A 25878-nucleotide genomic window follows, 5' to 3' on the forward strand; every position below is an offset into this window, starting at 1 on the left:
GATTAACGATCATGGCATGCGCATGTCTGCTCTCTCCCAATTGGGTACTTTCCGCACTTTTTATGGTCGTTATCTAGTCGCCATTCGGGTACACGTATTTGAAAACGATAGCTAACTAAAGCTTTGGTTTAATTCGACAGGTTAATTAAGCTTCGCTTATTATTCCCAATTTGAATTTTGCAAGGAAAACAGAATTTCACTCAAATATCACGCTGCGCATCATATGATACTTCACTCACGTAAACTAAGATAACCTTTATCCCACACTTAAACCTGAAAAAGTTGTTATCTTCAATTCCTCTCTAAGTAATTCTTATAATGAAATATCATATCACGCTAGATGTCTGTTTACTCAGCTCGTCTTCGCAATTGTAACGTATGGATAAGGCCCTTTTTAACTTTTAAAAATCCGTATAAAAAACTTTGACAAAACAGCGAAAAACATAACAATACCTGACGAGTGAATCTAACAACATTAAGAAAGACTGCACACGGCTTAAGGGGGGTCCTTCTTAAATATCAATTTGTTGCTAAGAAAGATTTCTGACAGTCAACTTTTGGGAACCAAACCTCCTACGGATGAGATTTTTGCACAACTTTGTTCAATTGAAGACTCCTTCAAAAGTTTCAAAACACGGCCATATTAGACAAGTCATGTGACCAGAATAGAGAAAACTCTATAACTAACAGGGCGAATAGATCTAAAAATTAAAATCAGTGCCAACAGATAAAGAACGTCCATGTGCTTGATGCCTCGTATGGCTTTTAGGAAATTCGCATTATTATTAGAGTTATTGTGTAATAAAGACTGGACTTTCCTAAGTAGCATCTTATTCTTACACGTAAATGGTAATTCCATACGAAGGATTATGAAGAAGGATATGTTAGCTCTAATTCTTTGAAAAAAAAATCGAAACTTTACTTTTCTCTCAAGAGTTTTAGGGATTTTAAATTCCAGTGCGCGGTTTGGGACTGGCACTAGTTACGCGCGCGCAATATCCATTTTGTCAACGCAGTTATCCTCCCCACCAAAAATTCAACAATAAGCATTGCCGAACGCTCCAAAGTAGCTTGCCACCAAAATTTATCTTTAGCAATTCCTTAGCAACTGCTCTAGATCTGTAGTTAAGGAGGACCCCCTTAATTACTCCTTCTCTTTACACCCCTCCCTCCTGAAATGATCAACACTTTCCCGAGCTTGTAAAACGCGCAGACCCCCGACTGGCAGTTTCACGTGCACCACAACTGCCCAGAGACCTACATTAGAGCTACACTTTCGGCGGTCAGAGGAACCCATTAAAGGGGAATCTACAAATTTAAAAGAAAACGCAATCATCATCGCGAAGGAAGACAACAGTTTTAGATAAATACTAGTACCTATCGAAATTTGATGCTAGCCGCCAACGCTCAGCCAATTTGCATCATTTTCTTACCTGCTGAAAACATAGTGAAATCTAAAATGGTGGATTCAAGAGGGCTGCCTTAATGACGTCATATGACGTCACAGCCAACAAAACGTATTTCAACAAGCAAGCTCAGAACTAATTATCCAATGCAAAATGTTTTTTATTTGCATTATTAGAACGAAAACCTTTAGGAGATTTCATCAACTTTTCACCCACTAATATCATGAATTTGAATGAGTATGAATTTGCATTTGTACCTCCGATGATTAACTTGCGACTTGTTGCTGCCGACCACCTCTTTTAATTTGAATCAGATTATTTTGTTGAAGGTAGATATCGTCGAACTATGAATAAAAAAATAAACTACACGTTTACTGTGATATCCATTTTAGGGATTGTTAGCCCCTAAAATCTTAGTTAGATAAGACAGGTAGTGGAACACTGTTTTTTGGTTTAATTTTAATTCCTCTTCGTTAACAGCTTACACCTCTGGATGAGCTACTACTACTACTACCACTGATTAAATAAAACATAACCTTCTTCCATAGCAATTTCAAATACATTTTTGGGCTAAATAACTTTTCTCAACAGTTAAAAACTCATAACCCACAGCCCATAGGACAACTCACACCTCACACGAAGAAAGCATTCGCGAATCAGCATCATGTGAACGAACGATCCGTCATATTCGCGAGAAACAGTCCATGTTAGAGCTCACTAGATAGAATTTAACACAAAAACAACTAACTTATAACCTGGAACACAACTCACAAAGTAAAATCTAATCATATCAATGCTCAATTATTCTAGTTTCTCAGCACGTCCTCACAACTAAAAGGCAAGCCATATCAATTTAAGTTTTGTCTGAGACTTGACTCGAGGTCTTGATTTGCCATCCACCACTAAATCCTAAAAAAAAAACCATGTTATATTAAAACAAGAGAAAATAATTGGATAAATAAATAACGTAAAAATTATAAAAATATAAGTATTGGGCTTATATTTGCTCAATGTTCCTTTCAGATGAGCCCAATTTCGAAGAGCACCTGTTAACGAGAGGGAGGGGTGGGGGGGGGGGGGATTTTCGGTTAGAAATTTGTATTTAAAAATGTTTGGGTTTATATTTAGAAGAGATACTACTAGGCACAACGAAATGAGGTCCCAAGTCGTTAAATGAACAATACAGGCTTCTGAGCATACGATACATAATCCTTTAAAAATAGCTGTCCGACGGCTGCGCCATGCTGATGGAGCCTCGCTACCAAGGCCGAAGCAGCTGTCCATGGCTGTCACTGTCAGGGCAATATAGCTGTGTGCATGCGTGAGGTACTGGCCCGGTCAACAATTTCGGACTTATAGACGGAAAGGGCTTATATTCACGCTTTTTTCACTTGTACTACAAGATATTGTGCAAACTGTTCTTGGCCATTTTAGGTGGGTGAAACCTCCCTCGTGCCAACACTGGAAGTCTACTTATCAATTAAACGAATGCCTTTTGTGAATGTTTTTAAATGGATTTCTAGATAGAAGATAGAAAACAAGTGGTTCCCAATCCATAGTGGAGTGTATGAAATGCAGGCAGTTTTGAATGCCTGAAAAATTCAAATTAAAGGAAGGCATATCACAGTCATGTGAGCAGTCTCTGAGGCACAATAACAATTCAGAAAACATTAACTATACACACAAATAACGTAAAGCATCTGTCTTACTCTCAAAAATTTCGTTTATTTAATGTTCCCACAAACTTACTTTATGCGATAAACAAAGTTGGTAAGGGCTCCGCCGATTCCATCCTTGCAATTGCTTTCTTCAGCTTTTTCGTATGATTCGTATGCCTTGCCCAATGTACCATCCGTCCAGCACTCGCCATAGTTTTGCAACGCGAAATACTCAATCTTCATATCACGCGCAACAAACGCGCATTTCATGATGGTAGCTTTAGGATCTGCACCTTTTTGTGGAGCCACAAAAGACGCATATTTATTCTTTAAAAGCTTCTTGGCGCCTTTGTTCTCCTTGTAGCACCCAACAGCACTAAACTGTGGAGGCGCGTCTAAGAATTAACGAAAAAGAAAATAATTTGTTTACGTCTTAAATTAATATTACAGTGCAACCCCGATATAACGATCCTCGATATAACGATATCCCCGGTATAACGATGAATATGCTATGTCCCGGCAAAAGTTACAGTAAAATGTATGGGACAGAACCCCGATATAACGATCTTCGATATAACGATATTCCCGATATAACGATGTGAATTGAGCGCACCGAGCGTAAAATCTTCCCCGATATAACGATATTATCAGAGCACAGTTACAATTTAAATAAAAATTGAATTTAATACAATAATATTACAGTAACATCCTCCTTGGTATTTAATAGTTCTTTCAATTTTAGTATCTTTGACTCCTTCTTGTGACCAAACGTATACGTCGCCGGGATTTCAAGGTCGATGCCTTTTACCTGTGTTTTCCTGTAACTTTAATAATTTCATACTCATTACAAGTTTAAGTAAATAATATACATTATAAAAGTACATTTAAATTTTACCCCGATATAACGATATTTTCGGCTATTTTACGGCCATATCGTTATATCGGGAGTCTCGATATAACGATACCTCGATATAACGATATAATTTCACTGCTCCCTTGGCATATCGTTATATCGGGGTTACACTGTAATTTATAATTTTAAATGGCACCCTTCACATCAGTTTAAGGTGGCTTAATACAGTTTTGAGGGGGTAAGTGAGCCCAACTTTTAACTCTCTTTAAAAATATTCAGGAATGTTCATTCTTTCTCGTATTACTGTTTTCTAAAGCATATAGCCATCATATGCGACATTTGACCAATAAAAATGCTAATAAGCAATCAATAAAGAGCCAAAATGAATGGCCGAGTGCTTGGGAGGGGACTGGGCACTAGTTGTTTTAACAGCGTTTTTCTCAAAATCTACCCTTATGACCCCACCTCAAAATTTCAGAAATTACAAATTGGTTTTGATTAAACATTCATGCAAAATAAAATAAAAATCTGTAAGACAGAATTTGAGCTATTTTTTAAATGGGCAAAATATCGCATTTTCCTATTTTGCGAAAAATCTGTCTTACAGATTTTTATTTTATTTTGCATGAATGTTTAATCAAAGCCAATTTGTAATTTCTGAAATTTTGAGGTGGGGTCATACGGGTAGATTTTGAGAAAAACGCTGTTAAAACAACTAGTGCCCAGTCTCCTCCCAAGCACTCGGCCACTCATTTCGACTCTTTATTGATTGTTTATTAGCATTTTTATTGGTCAAATGTCGCATATGATGGCTATATGCTTTAAGAAACAGTAATAAGAGAAAGAAAGAACATTCCTGCATATTTTTAAAGAGAGTTAAAAGTTGGGCTCACTTACCCCCTCAAAACTGTATTAAGCCACCTTAAACCGGTGGTCGAACGCAGTTTTTTAGACCCGTGTATCGTTTACCTTCTTGTCAAACCGTTTTTGTCTTGGTGCTAGAATTTTGCGAGATATAAATAAAAAATACGGCACATACTTTCTTGTTTAGATAGCTTGGTTGAACAAAGTGCCTTTACCATACACCTGACTCTTACAGACAGTTTACAGTGCGGACACTCGAACCATGAACACTTGGACATCTTTTTGGGCCTTTTTTGACGGTTAGCCAATGAGAGCTCTTCTTATAAACAAAAGGATTAACATTTTTTAAGCGCCGTCCAATCACAGCGGTTGCGGGAAAATATAATGTCAGTTTTTTTATGTCAGCGACTCGGCAATATTTCGAATGTGAAATGGCCTACGCGCCTGCTAACTACGCTGGAAAGTACATATTTTTCGCTGGAATCAAGTTATCTTTCAAGATTTTATCGCCACCGTCGGAGTCTTTTTTATTCCTGTTCGGCAAGGTGAATGCAAACTCGGTGTTCATCGACAGCAAGGGATCTACCGCTACGACAATGGTAAAGCTCTGCCTCAAGTTTATCGGGAAAGAATGCTTGATCTACATCATCAAGGGTTTTCGCAAAGACAAATTTCACAAAATATGCGAGTTAGCGTCGGATGTGTAAATAAAGTTGTCCAATCTTACGAAGACAGCAACTCATCTCTGGCTGGGCCGCGAAAAACACCGGTTCGAAATAAAATGTCAACAGATGTTGTCGAATATGTGGTATCAGAGAAATTATGTAAACCTAGCATGTATACAAGTGAGATTCAACAGCGGCTGTTGTTAGATTAGCGAAGCTGTGTCCAAAGTAAGTCCAGCAAATTCAATCGCATACTTCAGAAAATGCGGCTACGTGACTGACAACTCAGATTTTTATCTTACACATAAAAACAAATAAACTCACTCTTACCGCTAACATGGCTAAACAACGTAGATTTTCTTCAAATGCAGGCGCAGATTAGACAAGATAGAACAAATCTTTATTGAATAGAATAGAAATTGTTCTGATTCAAAATAAGTCCAGCAAATAGCATACTTTAGAAAACACGGATATGTCTGATTCTGTTGCTATTTTTATCTTATCCGTGGGAACAAATAAACTCGCTCTTGTTGCTACACAAATGTAAGTTTCCTTCAAGCGCAATAAGACACAGAATGGATGTTACAAACTAAACTTTATTAAATAGATTCTGTTCTGATTCAACCTTATTGTCACGTTCTAGTAGTCTAAAAGTCAAACTTTATTTTTGTACAGCACAATCACAACCGGAAATGCATGAACTAATGTCTGAACTAATTACAGTGTACCGGCACATTATTTGAAGCCGAAATGAAAACACGCAAAAATAAAAACACAACAGGGAACATATCAAACGCAGTTTAGTGCGGCATAACATGAGTAAAGTACAACTTTACCATTTGCATGCATTCCTTTTTTCCGCTCACTGCACTCGGAGAGGGTCAACAATTCCATGTTTATACTCTTCGATAACACTTGGCAATCTCCAGTCATAATTTTCCTCTAATAGAAGTTTATTTCGCAGCGCTCGCTGAACCCGTCGCTGAAGAATCATCAAGTCTCTATCCAAGGCAGAACGATCTAAATATTTCGCTGGGTTCTGTTTCTTTAGATCGACGTGGTCGCATAAATAGCAAAGAACCTTAATTTAGTTCGTTGGCAGCCGGGTTGGCAGGAAGCGCTAATTATAAATACGTCGTAGTCGGTCTTTGCTTTCGTATACTATTATTCAACTTCCTTTAGTTCACGCTGTACGGTGCGAATATCGATAATCAATTCTGGGTGTTTTTCCTTTAGCTTACAAGAGTTGACATCATTACAAGGGCTTTTCTTTTTGATGTTGTTGAGTTCGGCCTCTAATTAATACGCGTCTTTCCGCAAGTAACATCTTATCAGGAGACGGAAAGAACGAGTCCAAATCCTCAGATTTCATGTATTAAAGCCAGTGACCTTCGTGAGCGGAACCCTCTGTTTTCCAACTGGAGCGAAAGTCTTTCTAATTTCATGCTTGGAGATAATGATTTGAGCCACATGTAAATTTTACTCTTGTCAGCCATGAATCGGTATGTTTCACTCTCAATAAATGTACCAGCCTCGTTATGAAGTCACTTCGTGATTGGATGATGGCAAAAAAGCGGGAAAAAAGGCCTTGGTGTTCACGGTTCGAGTGTCCGCACTGTAAAACAGACCGCTTTTGAGTCAAATATCGGTTCAGAATATGCATAGAGCAAATAAGATGATTGCTGTACAGGCGACATGTTTGTTGTTTTTAACCCTTTGCGCGTCTGGACTGAATACTTTAATACAGCTTTTCGTTTATTCCTTAGTCTTGCACCCACATTTCCTGAAATGCTTGGGTCATGCATAACAAAGTTTTTTTAGTTCTATGGCCTTCTGAGTTGTCTTTGCAGATTGATGACTGACACGACGGAAAAACGACAGATCACCATATAAACAACATGCCTTTTGTGAAGTTTCCATAAAATGTAGACTAAGAATTAATTTGACATCAGGGACAACTTAGTCAAGTACGTTTGTACCGGTTTATTTTATTTCTTTGCTATAATTAAACTCCTTACCAAAGGTGTAGGCATACATAGCGCCCCCACGTCCGATTCCATTATCGCACTTGTCAGCTCCCGTCCCTCCCTTCTCATAGTAACGTTGGCTGGCATCCTTCCCCGAGAGACATAATCCATAATTTCCAAGAGCAAAAAGTTTGTATCCTTTTTCAAACGTTAGCTCGGCGCACTTCTTCACTGTGGCTTCTGGTGCCTTCCAGTCAACGTCTTTCTTGAAGTCGCCAAGGACTGTGAGGCTACTAGAGTACTTGAAGCAGGCGATGTGTCTGAACGAAGGGACTTGGAAATAAGAATAACGTTTTATTAATTTAGTGCCAAACTAAAATATCAATTTATCTTACGGGCAGTTTTATGTACAAGCATCAATACAACACAGCTTTTACAAGTTCACCGGCTTTCTTTTTTTCGCGCCATGTCATTGACAGACATTAATATTTGAGAAAACAAATGTTTCTTGTTATGTTCCTCTTAGGGTTAGGGTAAGGGCTAGAGAAATTAATCACTTATGAAATATTTTAGTACATAATAAATGTAGACAATATATTAGCCTGGGAGCGAGACGGCTGTGCACAGGCTAACAATATATGTTACAACCTACACCACGGTTTAACGCTCAAGAAGAACAAAACACATAACGATCACGCAGTTTACCTTGACAGTTGACTCCACTAAAGTCGCCAGTGCATTTGCAATGGTATTTTGTAATATCCTTGACATCATTAATGCAAGTTGCTCCATTCAAACAGGGTTTGCTATCACACGGAAATGTTTGAACTGGAAAATGAAATACAATAAACAGAATTTGGTTTCATTTATCAATATTTCATGTGTGGGATATATTTCATTTGGTATGTATAAAAAAGGTAACATTTGCAAATCAATCGTATCTTCAAACATGATTAATATTTGCCAGTAATAAACCCGTGAGTCTCCAGTAAATGCTACCAGCTATGATGATTGGGATAATTTATTCCTATTTGGCTTTTTTATGTTGCTTTTTCCTATGACGTTACTGCAATTACTAGGTGTAACGACATTTGATATTAAGCTTCATGAAATTAACACGAATTTCAAAAAGTCGCGTTAATTTTTGTTAAGGTTGATTTCTGCGCCGTTAATTAAGTGGAGCGTTAATTTCCATTATTTTAGCCCCAATTTCTCGATACAGTCCAGACGTCTTGACTCTTAATTAGGAAAAGGCATAATTTCATCAGGGTGGAAATTTTCCGGATCACTAAAACTGTGATGAACGCTCGAGCCAGTCAGATTCCTTTGTGTTAAAGTGAACTTGTTCCTGTTGTCTCAACGTTCTTTTTCCCTTGTGTCCGTCGCGTTAATTTCCTTCATTCTGAAATGTTCCCCCTCTCTTTTGCATTAATTTCCTTTTATTGAGAAGTAATTTTTCCTTCATTTCGCGTTAATTTCAAATCCCAAGTAATGTAGGCGTTAATTTCTTATAATAAGGTATTTGCTGTTTAGACTGCGAGGAGGCTCACCTTGGTTGAGTTCGCCGCCCGTGCGTTCAGTTAAATTTAGTACTAAGTTGTCATTTGTAGCTTATTGAGAGAGCTGCGTTCAACTAGATTCACGGACACATGGTTAGCAACAACTTATATCCTGACGCACAGTCTGCTTACAGAATAAACCACAGTACTGAAACAGCACTTCTGAAAGTAATGAACGATATTCTGTTGAATATGAATAAGCAGCTAGTTACTATTCTTGTGTTGCTTGATCTCAGTGCGGCTTTCGACACCGTCGATCATAACATTCTACTAAAAGGGTTGTCATCAAAGCTTGGTTTGAATGGCACTGCCCTCGAGTGGTTTCGATCTTATTTGTCAGGGCGTTCCCAGCAAGTCTCTGTTCGTGGATCTGTGTCTGAGAAGTTCAATCTGCGCTATGGAGTATCTCAAAGCTCATGTTTTGGCCCGCGTCCTGTTTACAGTCTATGCAAGCGCATTGTTTGATGTTGTCAGAAAGCACCTTTCAACTGTACACTGTTATGCCGACGACTCACAGTTATACATCTCTTTCAGTCCAAAGAAGCAATCTGGCCAGGCTGATGCAATTGCTGGTATCGAACACTGCACTCGAGACATTAAGCAGTGGATGTTTCAAGACAAGTTGCTCATGAACGATGCTAAGACAGAACTTCTTCTGATCGCACCAAACAGCAACTCGGTAAAGTCAATTGATAACATAGTGATTGGCACCTCTCCCATTGCTCCGCAATCCCCCGTTAGAAATCTGGGTGTGAGGTTGGATTCCAATCTATCGATGGGCGACCACATAACGAAAACAAGCTCTGTTGCGTTTTATTATTTGTATAATTTTAGAAGGATTAGGAAATATCTTAGTAAGGAATGTACAGAGACATTGATGCATGCCTTTATCTCTAGCTAGTCAAATTGACAATTGTAATAGCTTATTATATGGACTACCGGCATGTCAGCTACAGAAATTGAAAAGAGTTCAGAACTCAGCCGCTCGCCTTGTTTTAGAACAAAGCAAATATTGCCACATTACCCCTCTCCTTAGATCACTCCATTGGTTGCCAGTCAAGTTTCGTATTGACTTTAAGATTTTATTGTTAACGTTTAATGCTATCCATGATCTCGCTCCGCCTTACATTTCCGAACATGTATCTGTTAGGGATACTAGTGGTAGATATAACTTTTGGTCAAATGATGGAATACTTTTAAACTTTCCTACATGCAAGTCTTTTATTGCCTTGGGTGACAGCTCTTTTTATATAGCTGCTCCAAAATTATGGAATGATCTTCCCTTTTTTATTAGAAATAGTTTTAAAAAGAATCTTAAGACTCATTTGTTTCAGAAGGCGTTTTTAAGCTAATTTTTATTTTTTATTAATTGGACTTAAATATTGTAATGCGCAAGTGAAAATCCTTGATTGATACTTCCGCAATATAAGTTCATTAATAATCATTATTATTACGTTTCGCTCCTTACCTTCGCAATTTTTACCACTGAACATTTCTTGACATTCACATGTGTACAGCAGAGGATCATTCTTGTTCACAACACAAAACCCATTGTTTTGGCAAGGATCATTATCACAACCAGTAGGATAGGAATACGATGGCTGCAGACGATACACGAAGTTTGCCAATTCTTTACCAACTCCATTAACACAATTTTCTGATTTTCCGTACTTGTTGTACGTCTTGGCGATGTCTTTACTAGTCCAACATTCCACTTCATTCTGCACAGCAAAGTACTCGTAACCCATGTCTCGAGCCAAAGTAGAGCAGTACATAACGGTTACTTTGGGATCTAAATTGCTGTAGAAACTGGCGTATTTATCTGTCAACAACGTGTCTTTCTTGTCTTTTTCCACAAAACAACCTTGGGCAACATATTTTGGTGCATGTTCTAAATAAAAAAGCATAGCATTTTAAAATGGGTCAATTAAGACCTATTTCGAAATGTATTTTTATTATTTATTTATTATTGTTTGTCGTTTTCAAGAAAGTGAAGTATGTATGCCTTAATTGGATTCCCTTACTGGGAAGGTGAGTCTCAGAGGGAGCGTGCTATGTTTGGGTTAACTTAGTATAGAAAGACTTTTGAACTTATTACTATCATTACTTTAATACTACATGGCAAACAATGCCTCTTAGGCTATGACTTGCTCAATAGTCGTACTAATTGACTCACCAAAGGTATACACATCGATTGAAGACTTGCTTCCTATGCCGTTCTTACATTTCTCTGGGCTGGTGCCTGATTTCTCGTAGTATTCTTTGTCAGCATGTTCACTCGATAAGCAATTGCCATTAACGCCAAGAGCAAAATGTCTGCAGCCCTTCTCGAATGCCAGCTCACCGCATTCATATATATACGTTTTTGCCTTCGCTGGATCAAAATCATTTTTATGTTCGGCAAGAACGTCCATCAAACCTGATTTCGGTGGGTTAAAGCAACCAATTTCGGTAAACAACGGTACTAAAATAAGAACAAAAGAACATATATTTGTCATTTCTATGTGCCTTTAAGTGCCCATGGACCAAACTTTGATAAACTATATTTGCCTTGCTTTTGAAATAAAGTTTAGATTTTATGATTATATTTATACCATCATAAATGTCTACAATATAATTATGTTACTATCCACACCACGGTTTTAGGCTGAAGAAGAACAAAACACATACGATTACGCAGTTTACCTTGGCAGTTTACTCCACTAAAGTCGCCAGTGCACTTGCAATGGTATTTTGTAATATCCTTTTCATCGTTACTGCAAGCTGCTCCATTCAAACAGGGTTTGCTATCACACGGAAGTGCCTGAACTGGATAATAAATACAATAAACAGAATTTGGTTTCATTTATCAATATTTCATATGTGTGGGATATATTTCATTCTTTAGGCCTACTCTGGGACCTAAACTCGCCTTAAGTCGCACAAAGTCGCCTTACGTCGCCTAAAGTCGCCTTAATTTATGCAATACTATAAAGGCTTTGACACCTTCAGATGGTCCTAGAATAATTATCCTTAATAATTTTTATGTAAAGGTAAACTTCACACCAGAGCTATAGGTTGGCCATGGCGGAGGCGTGGTGCCTAATGGTTACCCTGCTGGACTCAGACTGGGTCAAACAGTCTGGGTTCGTGCCCTGGCTGGGGTAATTGGGTTGTGTTCCTGGGAAAGACGGCTGAATAAAATGTTATTGGTCAAGGAGTAAAGTAGCATGTGAACAGGCTCCCTGGTGGGGAAAAGAGAAGAAACAATCATTTGCAGAGTGAGCCAAGTTGTTTGGGTATGAAGACCTTGCCGAGATGCATTCGTCTTTCTGCCTTTTTTTTCCATTCTATACCCCACCAGGGAACCTTTCTACTAGCTAGGAGTACCGGTAACCCTGTAATGGACTAGCATCCTATCCAGTGGGGAGTAAAAAACAATAGAACTCTTAGCTGCTTTTTGAGCTACAGCAGGTATGGGACTTTGGCCTAATGCGGTTTGTGTCTAAGTAAAGTTTAAGTCTGCTACAATCCTGAGCATCATAGCATTTCAGTGGCTCATCAATCGGCAACTCACTTTTCTGTAACATGAAGTGACTAGGAGAATTGCTGCACCTCCTGGATGCAATGCTAATCCATTACAGGAGTTTATTATCAAGCATTTTCTCAGGCTGGCCAAACAGTTTGTTGTTAGTTATAAACTCCTGAATGAAGAAAAGGCCCTGTGAAAGTAACTTGTCGCTCAAGTAACAAACCACAACACAAGCCAAGCTATTGCTATAGCCTGAACCTCTCCATTCAGAGACCAAAATATTAGTCACATAATGGCCAACATGTGCCCTACTTTATTTTCTAGCAATATTTGAACATTTGCTAAAAATCAGATTCACAGGCCCTGTTCACAAGGAGAGCTGAACGTAGGGTAACCCGAGCACTTGTACATTTATTACTTTTTTGCGAAGAACGCTCGAGGCGGTCAGATTCTTTTGTGTTAAGTGAACTTGTTCTTGTCGTCTCAACGTTCTATTTCCCCTTGTGTTCGTCCACTTCATTTTGAAATGTTAGCCCCGCTTTCGCGTTAATTAGTAAGTAATTGTTCGCGCTAAGTGGCGTTAATTTCAATTTCTTATAATAAGCTATTTGCAGTTTAGACTGTGAGGAGGCTCATCTTTGGTTGAGTTCGCCGCTCGTGCGTGTGATCCAAAGGTGAGCCTGCTCGCACGCTTTTGGCTCTTCGTTCAGTTAAATTTAGCACTACGTTCCGCTCCTTACCTTCGCAATTTTTACCACTGAACATTTCTTGACATTCACATGTGTACAGCTCAGGATCATTCTTGTTCACAACACAAAACCCATTGTTTTGGCAAGGATCATTATCACAACCAGTAGGATAGGAATACGATGGCTGCAGACGATACACGAAGTTTGCCAATTCTTTACCAACTCCATTAACACAATTTTCTGATTTTCCGTACTTGTTGTACGTCTTGGCGATGTCTTTACTAGTCCAACATTCCACTTCATTCTGCACAGCAAAGTACTCGTAACCCATGTCTCGAGCCAAAGTAGAGCAGTACACAACGGTTACTTTGGGATCTAAATTGCTGTAGAAACTGGCGTATTTATCTGTCAACAACGTGTCTTTCTTGTCTTTTTCCACAAAACAACCTTGGGCAACATATTTTGGTGCACGTTCTAAATAAAAAAGCATAGCATTTTAAAATGGTTCAATTAAGAACCATTTCGAAATATTATAATTATTGATTTTTTCGTGATATTAGTTAACTTAGTAAAGAAGGAATTAGGTTACTAATTATTATTAAATAGATTTAGCCAAGTCTAAAAGCGGAGCTCCCCGCTTATTAACTTCGCCCATTTTGTAAATCCGAATCAACTGACCGTTAACAAAGAAAAATATAGCACTTGAGTCCACGATCCAAGGTAAACCGTTACTTGATCAGCGAAAAAAACATTTGACCTGGATGAGTTCTATATCTGAGCCCGCGATATGATCATCTGATACTGGGCAGCGGAGATCTTGTTTTTACAGCTGTCAATTGACCATGACATGGATGTCCAATATCAGAGATGTAAGCTGACGTTAACCATAACCTTTAACCTATTTCTGGAGTATGGTCGCCATGTTGGGGCGACGTCTTTGCTAGAGCGCACGCGCCCGCGAAATATGCTGCTAGCCATGATGACAATGAAAAACCAAAAGCATGGGTCTGTTAATTTTCTATTGGTAAGGGGCTCTGCTCTGCTGGAGCTCTGCTATAATTACTTTAATACTACATGGCAAACAATGCCTTTGAGGCTATGACTTGCTAAATAGTCGTACTCATTGACTCACCAAAGGTATACACATCGATTGAAGACTTGCTTCCTATGCCGTTCTTACATTTCTCTGGGCTGGTGCCTGATTTCTCGTAGTATTCTTTGTCAGCATGTTCACTCGATAAGCAATTGCCATTAACGCCAAGAGCAAAATGTCCGTAGCCCTTCTCAAATGCCAGCTCACCGCATTCATATATATACGTTTTTGCCTTCGCTGGATCAAAATCATTTTTATGTTCGACAAGAACGTCCATCAGACCTGATTTCGGAGGGTTAAAGCAACCAATTTCGGTAAACAATGGTACTGAAATAAGAACAAAAGAACACATATTTGTTTATTCTATGTGCCTCTAAGTGCCCCTGGACCAAACATTGATAAATTACATTTGCGTTGTTGTTGAAATAAAGTTATTTTAGATTTTATGACTATATTTATACCATCATAAATGTATACAATATATGTTACTATCCACGCCACGGTTTTAGGCTCAAGAAGTGTAGCGGCCAACTACGCTGGGCCAGGCCAATAACTCGTATTCATTCAGGTTATAAACACACATTTAATATCAAACTGAGAAATCTCAACGTCTGAAACGACTGAAAGGACTGAAAGATTCGCTGCAACAAGAAAACGATACGCTAGCTTACAAACTTTGTGTACAATATAGAAATACAAGCAAAACAACCACCGAAAGCTATACTTACAAGTTATTGTGCCTACATTCCGACGATCGCGGTACAAACTTAGAAATCCGTTCGCTCACATGGCGAGAAGAAATGCGCCTACATATTCTTAGTCAGCGGTAATGACTACTTCATGTAACGAATACGAAATGGAACTTACACGCTCCCCCCCGAAAGACGATAAGGGAGTCTTTCTAAACTAAACAACAACTACTGGATTACGAATCAATCCGGGTGCACAATGTTTCTTGACCTTACAAATGGTCAAAGTCTCAAAACAATGTTCTACATGTACACTAGTGCTCCTTAGTGTCTGTATTGCAAACTGCATTACTGAACTGTTCCTCCCAAGGTTCTTGCTGCATGTCGCTCCTCGAGTACAACTCATCCTGGTCTTTGTCCTTCGAAGCAACTTAGCAACTTCTCTTCCAACATACAGAGCTTTCGCACATCTCTGCGGTAGACTCCATCTGCTGTTCTGACGACTACTTGGCGCACAATGCCTTCACTGTCCGGAAATGTCTGCTCCACGAACGCTTTAGGCCATTGCCCACGGGGCGTGTTCTTGTCTGCCATCAAGACCAGATCCCCAACTTCAAAGTTAGGCTGTTGACGCAACCACTTTTGTCGCTCTTGCAGCGTCGGCAAGTACTCTTTTGTCCACCTCTGCCAAAACTCGTTCGCGAGGAGATGAACAAGTTTCCATCTAGCTTTAAACTGATCCGACTTGTTGAACACATCTGGAGTGGAACACGGGTTTCTCCGTAGCAGAAGAATATGGCTTGGCGTAAGTGCATCCAAGTCTCGGGGATCACTAGACACCGGTGTGATCGGCCTGTCGTTGAGAATCTTCTCTACCTCAACAAGAAATGTTCTTAAGGTTTCATCACTGAGAAGGCGTTCCCCAACTAGTGAGTACAAGATTCTTCTTATGGAACGAATGAGTCTCTCCCAGACTCCTCCTTGATGGCTGGCTGCTGGTGGATTAAACTTCCACTCGATGCCTCTTTCGGTCAAGGTGACTTGAATTTTCTGCTGATCCCAGGTTTGCAAAGCTTTGACGACATCCACTTCGGCTCCTCTAAAATTGCTACCATTATCACTGTAGATAACGGTCGGGGGGCCTCGTCTACCAACGAAGCGCAACACGGCATTTATGAAGCTGTCTGTGGTAAGGTCTTCAGCTACTTCTATGTGTACTGCACGGTATCTCAAGCAAGTAAAGATGCATCCATAGCGCTTGTTTGGTGATGCATTCCTCTTCGACCTCGTGTTTGGCCCATTCTTAACATAAAGTGGACCAAAATAGTCCAGTCCTACCGCTGCGAACGGGTAGATGATTCTGTGACTATCTGACGAGACACGAACTACAGGAAGTTGTGCGGTTACTTGCTCCCCCAATTTGGCAGTCTGTCGCTTGCAAACATGACATTTTCTGAGGATGCGCCTCACTGAAGAAACTCCCTTAACGATCCAAAAGCGCTGCCTGATTTCAGCTAGGACTTGATGGCTTCCTACGTGTCCATTCAAATCGTGATAATAACGAATAATCATCTCTGTAACTGGGTGCTGCGCTGGTAGTATCATTGGGTACTTGGCATCGTACTGCAGATTTGAATGCTTCAGTCGTCCTCCAACACGTAAAATTCCTTCATCCTTGAATGGTTTAAGGCGGGCCAGCTGACCAGTCATCACTGTTTTATCGACCTCACAGGGAAATGACTGCACTTGTACATACTTCACAATTCTCTTCTCAGCTTCGGACACCTCAGAAACTGACAAAGGCTTAGGACTGCTCGCTGAGATTCGGTTCACTTTGGCTTTCGATTGGGAACATGTGGGCCTGCGGAAGACACAGATAAGCCAGGCCACCACTCTTCGTAGCCGATCCCATTTCGAATACCGTTCAAACAGAGAGCTCCAGAAATCTTTCTGTACAACTGATGCCCCTATTGTTATCTTCTCCTTTTTCACACCTTCATCACTATCTAGGAGATTTTCTGAGACTTCTGCAGGTTGTGGGGGCCACTCTTCATCATTCTTCCACAAGAATTCTGGACCACTTTTCCATCTTTCTAGTTTCCTTGTCTCCGAGGCTTTGATTCCTCGAGAGGCATAGTCTGCTGGATTGAGTTCAGTTCTGACATGACGCCACTGACTTGGTTCTGATTCTTGGCGTATAACAGCAACTCGATTGGCTACAAAAGTGACAAATCTTCGCGACTCATTAGCAATATACTTCAGAACTATCATCGAGTCAGTCCAATATGTAACACTGTCAATCTTCAGTCTTCCTTCTAGTTCCTTCACGACGACCTTGTTAATCCGGGTCGCTAAGGTGGCTGCTGTTAATTCTAGCTTTGGGACTGTCACTGCACTCTTCAGAGGTTTCACGCGGGATTTACCCATGACAAAACTGCAATGTATTTGTCCTTGATCGTTGACGAGACGCAAATATGAGGCTGTCCCATAACCGTGCTCTTGCGATGCATCAGCAAAATGATGAAGCTCTGCCCGCTCAACCTTGCCAAAGTTCCCAGGCTTAAAACATCGCGGAATGCTGAAGTCCTGTAAACTCATAAGGCCTTCTCTCCAGTTTCTCCAACAAACACACAAATCTTCTGGAAGGTCATCATTCCAGTTAAACTTCAGTTTACACAGCTCTTGATTAATTTCTCTTCCTGGTAGGAGCAATGGACTGGCAAATCCGAGTGGGTCGTACACAGTTGCAATCGAGGACAGCACTCCCTTCCGATTGTGTGGCTGTTCTCCTTTACCAAAAACAAAGTTAATCATGTCTCGTTCTACGTCCCAATGGATACCAAGTGCTCTGTCCAATGGCAAGCTGTCGGACTTCAAATCCAGGTCCTTAATGTGTGGAGCTCGCTCTTCTACTGGGAATGCTGACAAGACCTCACGGCAATTTGAATTCCATTTTGTTAGTTGGAAGCCTCCTCTAGCAAGCAGTTCTTGTAGCTGTCTACTGTGGTCTACTGCATGGTTTGAATCAGCAAATGACTTAAGTAAGTCGTCAACATAGAAATCTTTAGATACAGCATCAATGATTTCTGGTGAGAAATCTTGCTCATTGTCTTTGGCCGTCTTCCTAAGGACGTACCCCGCTACACTTGGTGAAGACTTCGCGCCAAAAATGTGTACAAGCATCTGGTAAGTCTTCGGTTCCATGGATAGATCACCATTCGGCCACCACAAGTAACACAGCGCCCCACTATCTTCTGGTGCCACATACACTTGATGAAACATTCTCTTTATGTCTGCGGTGACTGCTATGTCATCTACTCTAAATCTTTGAATAACTCCAATCAGGGTGCTGGTATTTTCTGGCCCTCGCAGTAGCTGTTCATTCAACGAAGTTCCGCCGCTCTTGGAGGCGCAATCAAAAACTACTCTTGGTTCTTCTGGCTTTCTGGGATGCCATACTGCGTGATGAGGGAGATACCAGATTGGTTTGAGCTTAGTAACGTCATCATCAGGCACCTGTCTTGACGATCCTTCAGTTCTGTATTTCTCCATGACACTGCTGTATTTAGTGTGGAACACTGGGTCCTTTTGCATCTTCCTTTTCAACCACATCAGTCTCTTTTCTGCTGTCGACAGACTGTCGGGAAGGTTTGGACATTCCTGACGAAATGGCAGCCTGATTTGATAGTGCCCATTCACTAGGGTCGCAGACTGATCCATAATCTCTCTGGCTTTACGGTCTTCAATCGACATGCCTTCTTCAAAATCTCCATTGGTGTCACTAAAGTCTTCATTGTACATACGTTCTAACTGTGCATTCAGAATTTCTTGCTGAGTATGTGTGAAGCTAACATGGACTTGATCATCTCCAAGATTTCCAATCGGTCCAAAGACAGTCCATCCAAGAGGTGTTTTCACGGCTGAAGGCTGGCCGCATTCTCCTTCTCTCTTGTCTAACTGCTTGTCGATGATGTCAGGACGATCGCTGCCTATTAGGATTGTCACTTTCTTATCTCCCGTTTCCGGTAAGCTGACGTCATCAAGATGAGACCATTTCCTTATTTCCTCGTTAGTTGCCATATGTCTCGGTATAACAGGAAGACTGTTCGTAGTCAAAACGTGATCAAGTTGAAACTTCACATCTCCATCAAGAGATTCCATATTTAGCTGCACCTCATGACCGGTCCTTTTCTCTTCACAGTTAACCGTTGTCATCGTAAAGGTGGTTGGCTTCGTGTCCTTTAAATCCAACTCTTGTACCAGACTCTCAAGACAGAACGTTGCATCAGACCCACTGTCCAAAAATGCATAGGTAAGTATCTCTTTGGTACTACCGCTTCCACTAATCTTCACAGGGACAACTTTAAAGCACACTCTTGGTCTACCAGCTCGTACTGTGCTAACTGTAACAGGATGGCTGGATGCTGCCGCAGTAGATTCCTGAACTGTCGAAGGGGTAACTGGATTAACCTTAGCTGAAGGCTCCAAGGTACTGGAAGGCTCTGTGATGGACCTTTCTGCTACACTACTGCTCCTGGCACTTGGCAATGCATTACGACCACTAGCTCGGCTTTCATTCTCTTTTTCATCACCTTCGTCAGAATGAATCAGGTAATGATGGTCTTTACCGCATCCAGCTTTTCTACAAGTGAAGCCCTTTGTACACTGTTTCGCACCATGACCTTCTGATAGACAAATTCTACAAAGTCGGTGCTGTCGCACAGTCTTAAGACGGTCTCTTAATGAAGAGCATCTAAATATTCGACACCTCCAAACTCCATGGGGTCCTGAACACTGTGGACACTTCAGGGAGACTCTCATTGGTGTGGCTAAACTGTGCTGATTATCATCACTCCGAGTGGCTAGTGTCGTGAATCTTGGCGGACAATCTGATTTTCCTCGACTGGGTTCCTTCTTTTCCTTTTCAGCAGTTGAAGACATTTTTAGTTCTTGTCCATATCGGTTGTTGATACGCTCTGCAGCTCTCTTAATGAAGCGCACAAAGTCTGCATATTCTGCTTGGCCCTTACTCTTGATGAGGTCTCCTGCTCTGTCCGCCCACTTTCTCTTTAGGCTCTCGTCAGGAAGTTTTCTCATCAACATGATGATCACGTCTTCGCTGTCCAGGCGTACTGCATAGTTACCACCCATACTTGTTAAGACTCTTCTGGCATCTTCCAACCGCCTTGCAAAGTCCATAAGAGTCGATGCATCAGCCTTACGTACATGTATTTCTCTCAATTTCTTCATATGGCTTCCACAATCATGTGAGATTGGCCAAAGTTCTCATGAAGGGTTTTCCATGCTTCTGAATACCTGTAGCCTACTGGCAAATTTACATAGCTCCTTATTGCCTCCTTAGCTTTTCCTGTACACTGAGCAAGCAAGCGAGTCAGTCTCTGCGACTCATCTGATACTTGGCTTTCGATGTTGTCTTTAAAGTTCGTGATGAACTCCGCGTACTCTAAAGGATCCACACTGAATTTCATTAGTTCAACCTTTGGCAAGGATGGGCCTTGTTTAATCGCCTGTGCTATGGTCACCCAAGCATCGGACTGCTGTGATTGAAGACTACTATGCTCTTCAGGTAATGGAGACGTGTAGTGTACTAGAGGGGTCTTGGCCTTCTGTGGAGTAATCACTGGGTAAAACTCAGCTGCCTTTGCATTTACACCTGCAGTTTGTGGACTGTAAGGCTGTGTATACGTTCCCGATGTCAACTGATTCCTTATTGGAGACAGACCCGCAAGAGTGTATAATGGCTCAGAGGTGGTAGTAGATTTAGGTGTGGTCTTCCGAAGTGAGAAGTGAGGCACAGAACTAATGGGCTCGGTACACTTAGCACTATGAGGCAGTGTCGCATCCGTTAAATCCCTTGAAACTGGCTCACTACAAGGTACTGCATTCACACGGGGCGTTGAGGAGAGGGTGACTACTGGCTGCGTTGTTACAGTTTCCCGAGCTGACATCAAAGAGGGTTGAAGCTGAGCGGAACCAAAAGAGACTGGCTCTTGAACACTGACAGGCTGTGATTCTGAGATGGGCGCGGCACTATTAATACCTGGTTGCAACGAAGGATCTTCAATGGGTAGATTTTGGGCATAATGTTCCTTTAGGTAGTCATTCATCCCATCCCTTCCTTCATTTTCTACGCTTTGTTCTACAAGTAAGTCCATTTCAGCCTGCTTCACTTTTGTTTTGGCATCCAATAACTCTATTTTCCTGCTCAACTCTGCTTTTCCCTTTTCAACTTCTTCTAATTTGCGCTGCAGTTCTTGTCTTTCTTTCAGAGTTTGCATTTCTAGCTTAGCTTCTTCTATCATTCGCTTCTTCTCCTTGACGCTATTCCTACTGCTAGCAGATTTCATACTAAGACCACATTCAGAAGGGGGTCTCTCCATCCCTTTCATTTTAGCCCTCCAATCATTCACCATAACATCTAGTTGCAATTTCATGTCTCTCTGATTGTCATAACTGTCAATCATTAATGCTTTCCTCTCTTCGTCTTCTTCATAAAGAAGATAGTTATCATGACTGCTTACAAAATTATGAAACGCTTGTTCATACCTGGCAACGCTGTCTTCTACCTCTTTAACCTGCGCACCAGGAGTTGTTAACAATTCTTGCACACGATTTCGCCGTTTTCGCAGTTCTCCAACATGTCCAGCTCTCTGATGTTTCGCATGGACGGCTTTCTCAGCATTCACTCCTTCGTTCAACATCTTGTTCGACTCTTTCGTCCTAGTCGGCCTGGATATCCCACTAGAAGTTCGAGGAATTTCGTCAATAAAACCACGATCCACGTTCCCTTCAGCTAATGATGGCCATAAATTCCCATTTCCACCACTCTCATCGCTTTGAAACGTGTGAACATTTGACGATTTCGCTGGCTCAGCACTGTTTACCAACACGTGCGACCCCCCACGATCTACACTTTTCGGAGTTTTACTCGCCGATTTCTTCTTCTTTTTGACAGGCATATTCCAAGATGTACTCAAGCAAGCTTGGTTTCCTTTACGAACAACTCTTCCATATGGTTTTCAACTTGAAACCAATAACTTCGAATGATGTAGCGGCCAACTACGCTGGGCCAGGCCAATAACTCGTATTCATTCAGGTTATAAACACACATTTAATATAAATAATCTCAACGTCTGAAACGACTGAAAGTACTGAAAGATTCGCTGCAACAAGAAAACGATACGCTAGCTTACAAACTTTGTGTACAATATAGAAATACAAGCAAAACAACCACCGAAAGCTATACTTACAAGTTATTGTGCCTACATTCCGACGATCGCGGTACAAACTTAGAAATCCGTTCGCTCACATGGCGAGAAGAAATGCGCCTACATATTCTTAGTCAGCGGTAATGACTACTTCATGTAACGAATACGAAATGGAACTTACAAGAAGAACAAAACACATAACGATCACGCAGTTTACCTTGGCAGTTTACTCCACTAAAGTCGCCAGTGCACTTGCAATCGTATTTTGTAATATCCTTGACATCGTTACTGCAAGTTGCTCCATTCAAACAGGGTTTGCTGTCACACGGAAGTGATTGACCTGGATAATAAAATACAAAATGAAAAAACAGAATTTGGTTTCATTTATCAATGTTCCACATGTATGGGATAGATTTCATTTTTGGTGTTTATAAAAAAGGTTACATTTGGAAGTGTGATAGGAAGGGCTCTCTTTTAAGAGATAAAATTCGCTTCTTCTTTTCTATTCTTGGACATACACCTAATTCCAATAACGTTGTCATAAAAAAAGCAAAATGAAAACAAATAGGAATTAATAACGCATTACAAAGGTATGTTTTGAAATTCACTCAAAGAAACGGGCTCAAAACGCCTCAAAATACTCGTAAATTAATCGTATCTTCAAACATGATTAATATGAGCCAGTAATAAACTCGTGAGTTTCCTGTAAATGCTAACAGCTATGATGATATCGACTGGGGGGTATTTGCAGTTTAGTCTGTGATGAGGATCATCTTTGGTTGAGCTCGCCGCTCGTGCGTGTGATCCAAAGGTGAGCCTGCTCGCAGGCTATTTAGAGGGTCTGAATGGGGGTACCTCGATAACACTAAACACTTAGTATTTTAGCTCTGTAACATGAAACAGTTATTTTTTTAACGATTTCCTATCATCTCAGAAGATTTACGAAGATTACCGAAGATATCCGGAGACTACCGAAGGGATCCAAAGACTACCGCAGATTTCCGAGGAGAAATCTGAACATTTTATCTTAGTTAATGAGTGGTTTTATTACCGCTTTTCGAAGAGCAGATAAGAATTTTACAACGCCAAAAGACTATGGCTTTTTCATGAAAAAACATCAAACATTTAACAGTATTTTCTCCGGAAACAGTAAACATTAAAATACAAGAACTGCAAGCAGTTTATAATCGTGCGGGTAATGTTTGACCTCCTGACCTCTTTCAGTGCTTTGGCTTAAAGGCACGGCGCCGCACAGTAAAATCTTTAGAAAAGCAGTCACTTGAGAAACACACAAGTCGTGTTTGCGTTAGTCACGGAGTGAACGTGACATGAATTTCCTTTACCACGTCATCTTTTGCTTTTTAAAACCACATGCCTAGCCGGAAAAATGCCTGCTTACGCATGCAAATATTTATTTTGTTCCGAATGTTCAATAAAATAACCCAAACCAGTTCATTTAAAAGAAAGCCAAATCACGCCAAAATAAAGAGTAGACTAAGGGCCTGTTTATATGGAGAAGAGTTGTCCCTGGTAGAAAGGTTACCTTCTCCCCCGAGCCATCTTTTGCTGAGCGTTTATATGAGAATAGCTGTCCCTGTTGACCGAGCCAAAACTTGGCCCTGTCGGTTCAAAAGACTGGCGAGTGTTATTTTGAAATATATATTATGGTGACCTTTTCAATAATAAGAAACGCTGAAGCATCAACGAAGACCATTTTTGGACAAATTTACCGCCGACTTCGATTTCAAATTACCTGCAATGTTGTTTTGGCCGATTGCAGCATTTGTGCATGCTCCGTGTGTGTCAACTTATCCCTGGTAGGCGAGGAAAAAATAACCAAACTTTTTTATATTCGGGGGTGGAAGCGGAATCATTTGACTTTGGATATTCATGATTCCTGTCTTTTTTGCCTCAATGATTCATGATTAATTTATAAATTTTATTCGATATTAATGATTCATTTTTCATTCTTTTCATCCACCTTTCAAGATAACGTGTTATCAGTTTCTGTTGTTTTTCACTTAGCTTACAGGCTGGTTGCGCATTCCAGTTCCCTGCTAAGAGATTCTCCTTTTCCAAGTGGAGACTCTTCTGGCATGGAATTATACCGAAAAAACGATGTTAAATATTTTCAGTCGCTAAATTATTTCTAAATATTCACGGTGTGTAACATACTTGATCACTGTAAAGTTAGTAAAGGATGAAGATGTGGAGGCAAGGGTACATTCGTGTTTCCATTGCTTTCCTTAGGGGGGTCTGCTCCCCCAGAAAATTTTGAAAATTAGATGCTCAGAAATGCGATTTCAGGCCATTTGTGGAGTATATTTGTTAGGAATTTAATAAAACGACGCATCAGTTTAATTGTTGTTACATTCTATATTCACAAGCCTACAATATCGATGGAAGCATTCATTTGTTATTCATGATTCTCTTAGTCATCTCTTGTTATCCATGATTCCCAAGTTTTGAACACAAAGATTCATGATTCCTACTAATTTTACAGCTACGATTCACGATTCATGATTCTGCTTCCACCCCCGATTATATGGAAAGAAGTTGACTCGCTCCCCAGGGTCACCCTACCTTCAAAGCGAGTGACCCTCCACCCAGGGTCACCCTGCCCCCCGGGCCAACTTTGCAATTTATCATGTAAACGGTTATCAACTTTTTATAAAGAAACGTATGAAAAGCTCTCTCGCCCGGTATGGAGGGTAACCCTCCTACCAGGGACAACTCTTCTCCATATAAACAGGCCCTAAGGCCATCCCATTGTGTTTCTCCGTTTAGCGTCTTCCGACAAGCTTTTGGTAATTCCCCTGGCGCGATGACGTGTATCCCGTGCTTTGACACATTCTTGCTGAGCTTGCAACTTACGTTTCGATAACGTTTCGATTCTCAAAATACCGTAAAATTGGGATATCCAGAAAATAAGTCGTTGTTTTGCAATATTTAACACGTTCCGGGTAAATTGTACGACTTGTACTCGCTCCGAGCCAAACGCTTGAGTAACACAACAATAAATATTTCACACAAACAGAGCGCAGAGTATTCAAACAGAAAATAGGTGAATGATTATTTATAGCTAAAAGCGAGAGATCGCGTGACATGGGTCTGACGTAGTGGTAGTTTTAAATAGCTTGGACATGTCCAAGCGGTCTTTGTTTTCGCTATGTGATTATATTCAGCCCTCTCTTCTTGTAAAATATGGAATGAAACAAAATTATACATTTCAGAGAGCAGAGTGTTCATGTTAAACGCGAGTGATCGGCTGATCGCTTTTAAATATTAAATCTTGCGTGACCGTGACAGAAGAGCCGACAAACTAGCACATCGAACGAAGACATCAACAATGCTATTGCATCACAGCTCACTGCGGTTTTGAAATCTGTCATGACGTAATGGTTTTTTATTTAGCTTGCACCACTTGTACATGTCAAACTGCGTTATTTTGCGGTATTCTGTGCATTCCAGGTACGTAATACGACGTTTTGTTTTCGCTCTAAGTCAAACGCTTCAATAAAACAGTTCCTCCTCAATAAAATTTCTTTAAAGTGGAGTCTGGCTGAAAAAAGTGCACTGCGGAAAACAGTGACGCTTGCAATTTCCGGCGAAGACAAAATTGGGGTTTACCTCGGTGTAAGAACCTGTGATATTTTTCTTTGTTTTGGCGCTTTTGTTTTCCTGCTCTGTATTTT

The 25878-nt window shown here is 40.5% G+C and overlaps 2 protein-coding genes across 2 annotated transcripts in view; both read right to left on the reverse strand.

The window, feature by feature from the left end:
* Positions 1-3151: 3151 nt before the first annotated feature.
* The window catches only part of LOC144662301 (uncharacterized), a 58148-nt gene continuing 35421 nt past the window's right edge, over positions 3152-25878 (reverse strand). Inside the window, exons 38-46 of the mRNA XM_078523084.1 lie at positions 22401-22523; positions 14305-14592; positions 13224-13646; positions 11658-11780; positions 11149-11436; positions 10441-10863; positions 8119-8241; positions 7465-7746; positions 3152-3459 (exon numbers count right to left, since the gene is read on the reverse strand). Of these exons, the coding sequence (XP_078379210.1) occupies positions 3152-3459; positions 7465-7746; positions 8119-8241; positions 10441-10863; positions 11149-11436; positions 11658-11780; positions 13224-13646; positions 14305-14592; positions 22401-22523 (2381 nt within the window). The remainder of the gene's footprint in view (positions 3460-7464; positions 7747-8118; positions 8242-10440; positions 10864-11148; positions 11437-11657; positions 11781-13223; positions 13647-14304; positions 14593-22400; positions 22524-25878) is intronic.
* Positions 14907-17238, reverse strand: LOC144662296 (uncharacterized). Its single transcript, XM_078523078.1, has one exon. The coding sequence runs from the start codon at positions 17223-17225 to the stop codon at positions 15357-15359; it is 1869 nt and encodes a 622-aa protein (XP_078379204.1). The 5' UTR covers positions 17226-17238; the 3' UTR covers positions 14907-15356.

Source organism: Oculina patagonica, chromosome 8 (assembly GCF_052425735.1).
Source record: "Oculina patagonica isolate OP01 chromosome 8, crgOcupat, whole genome shotgun sequence".
In the NCBI taxonomy this organism is placed as follows: Eukaryota; Metazoa; Cnidaria; class Anthozoa; order Scleractinia; family Oculinidae; genus Oculina; species Oculina patagonica.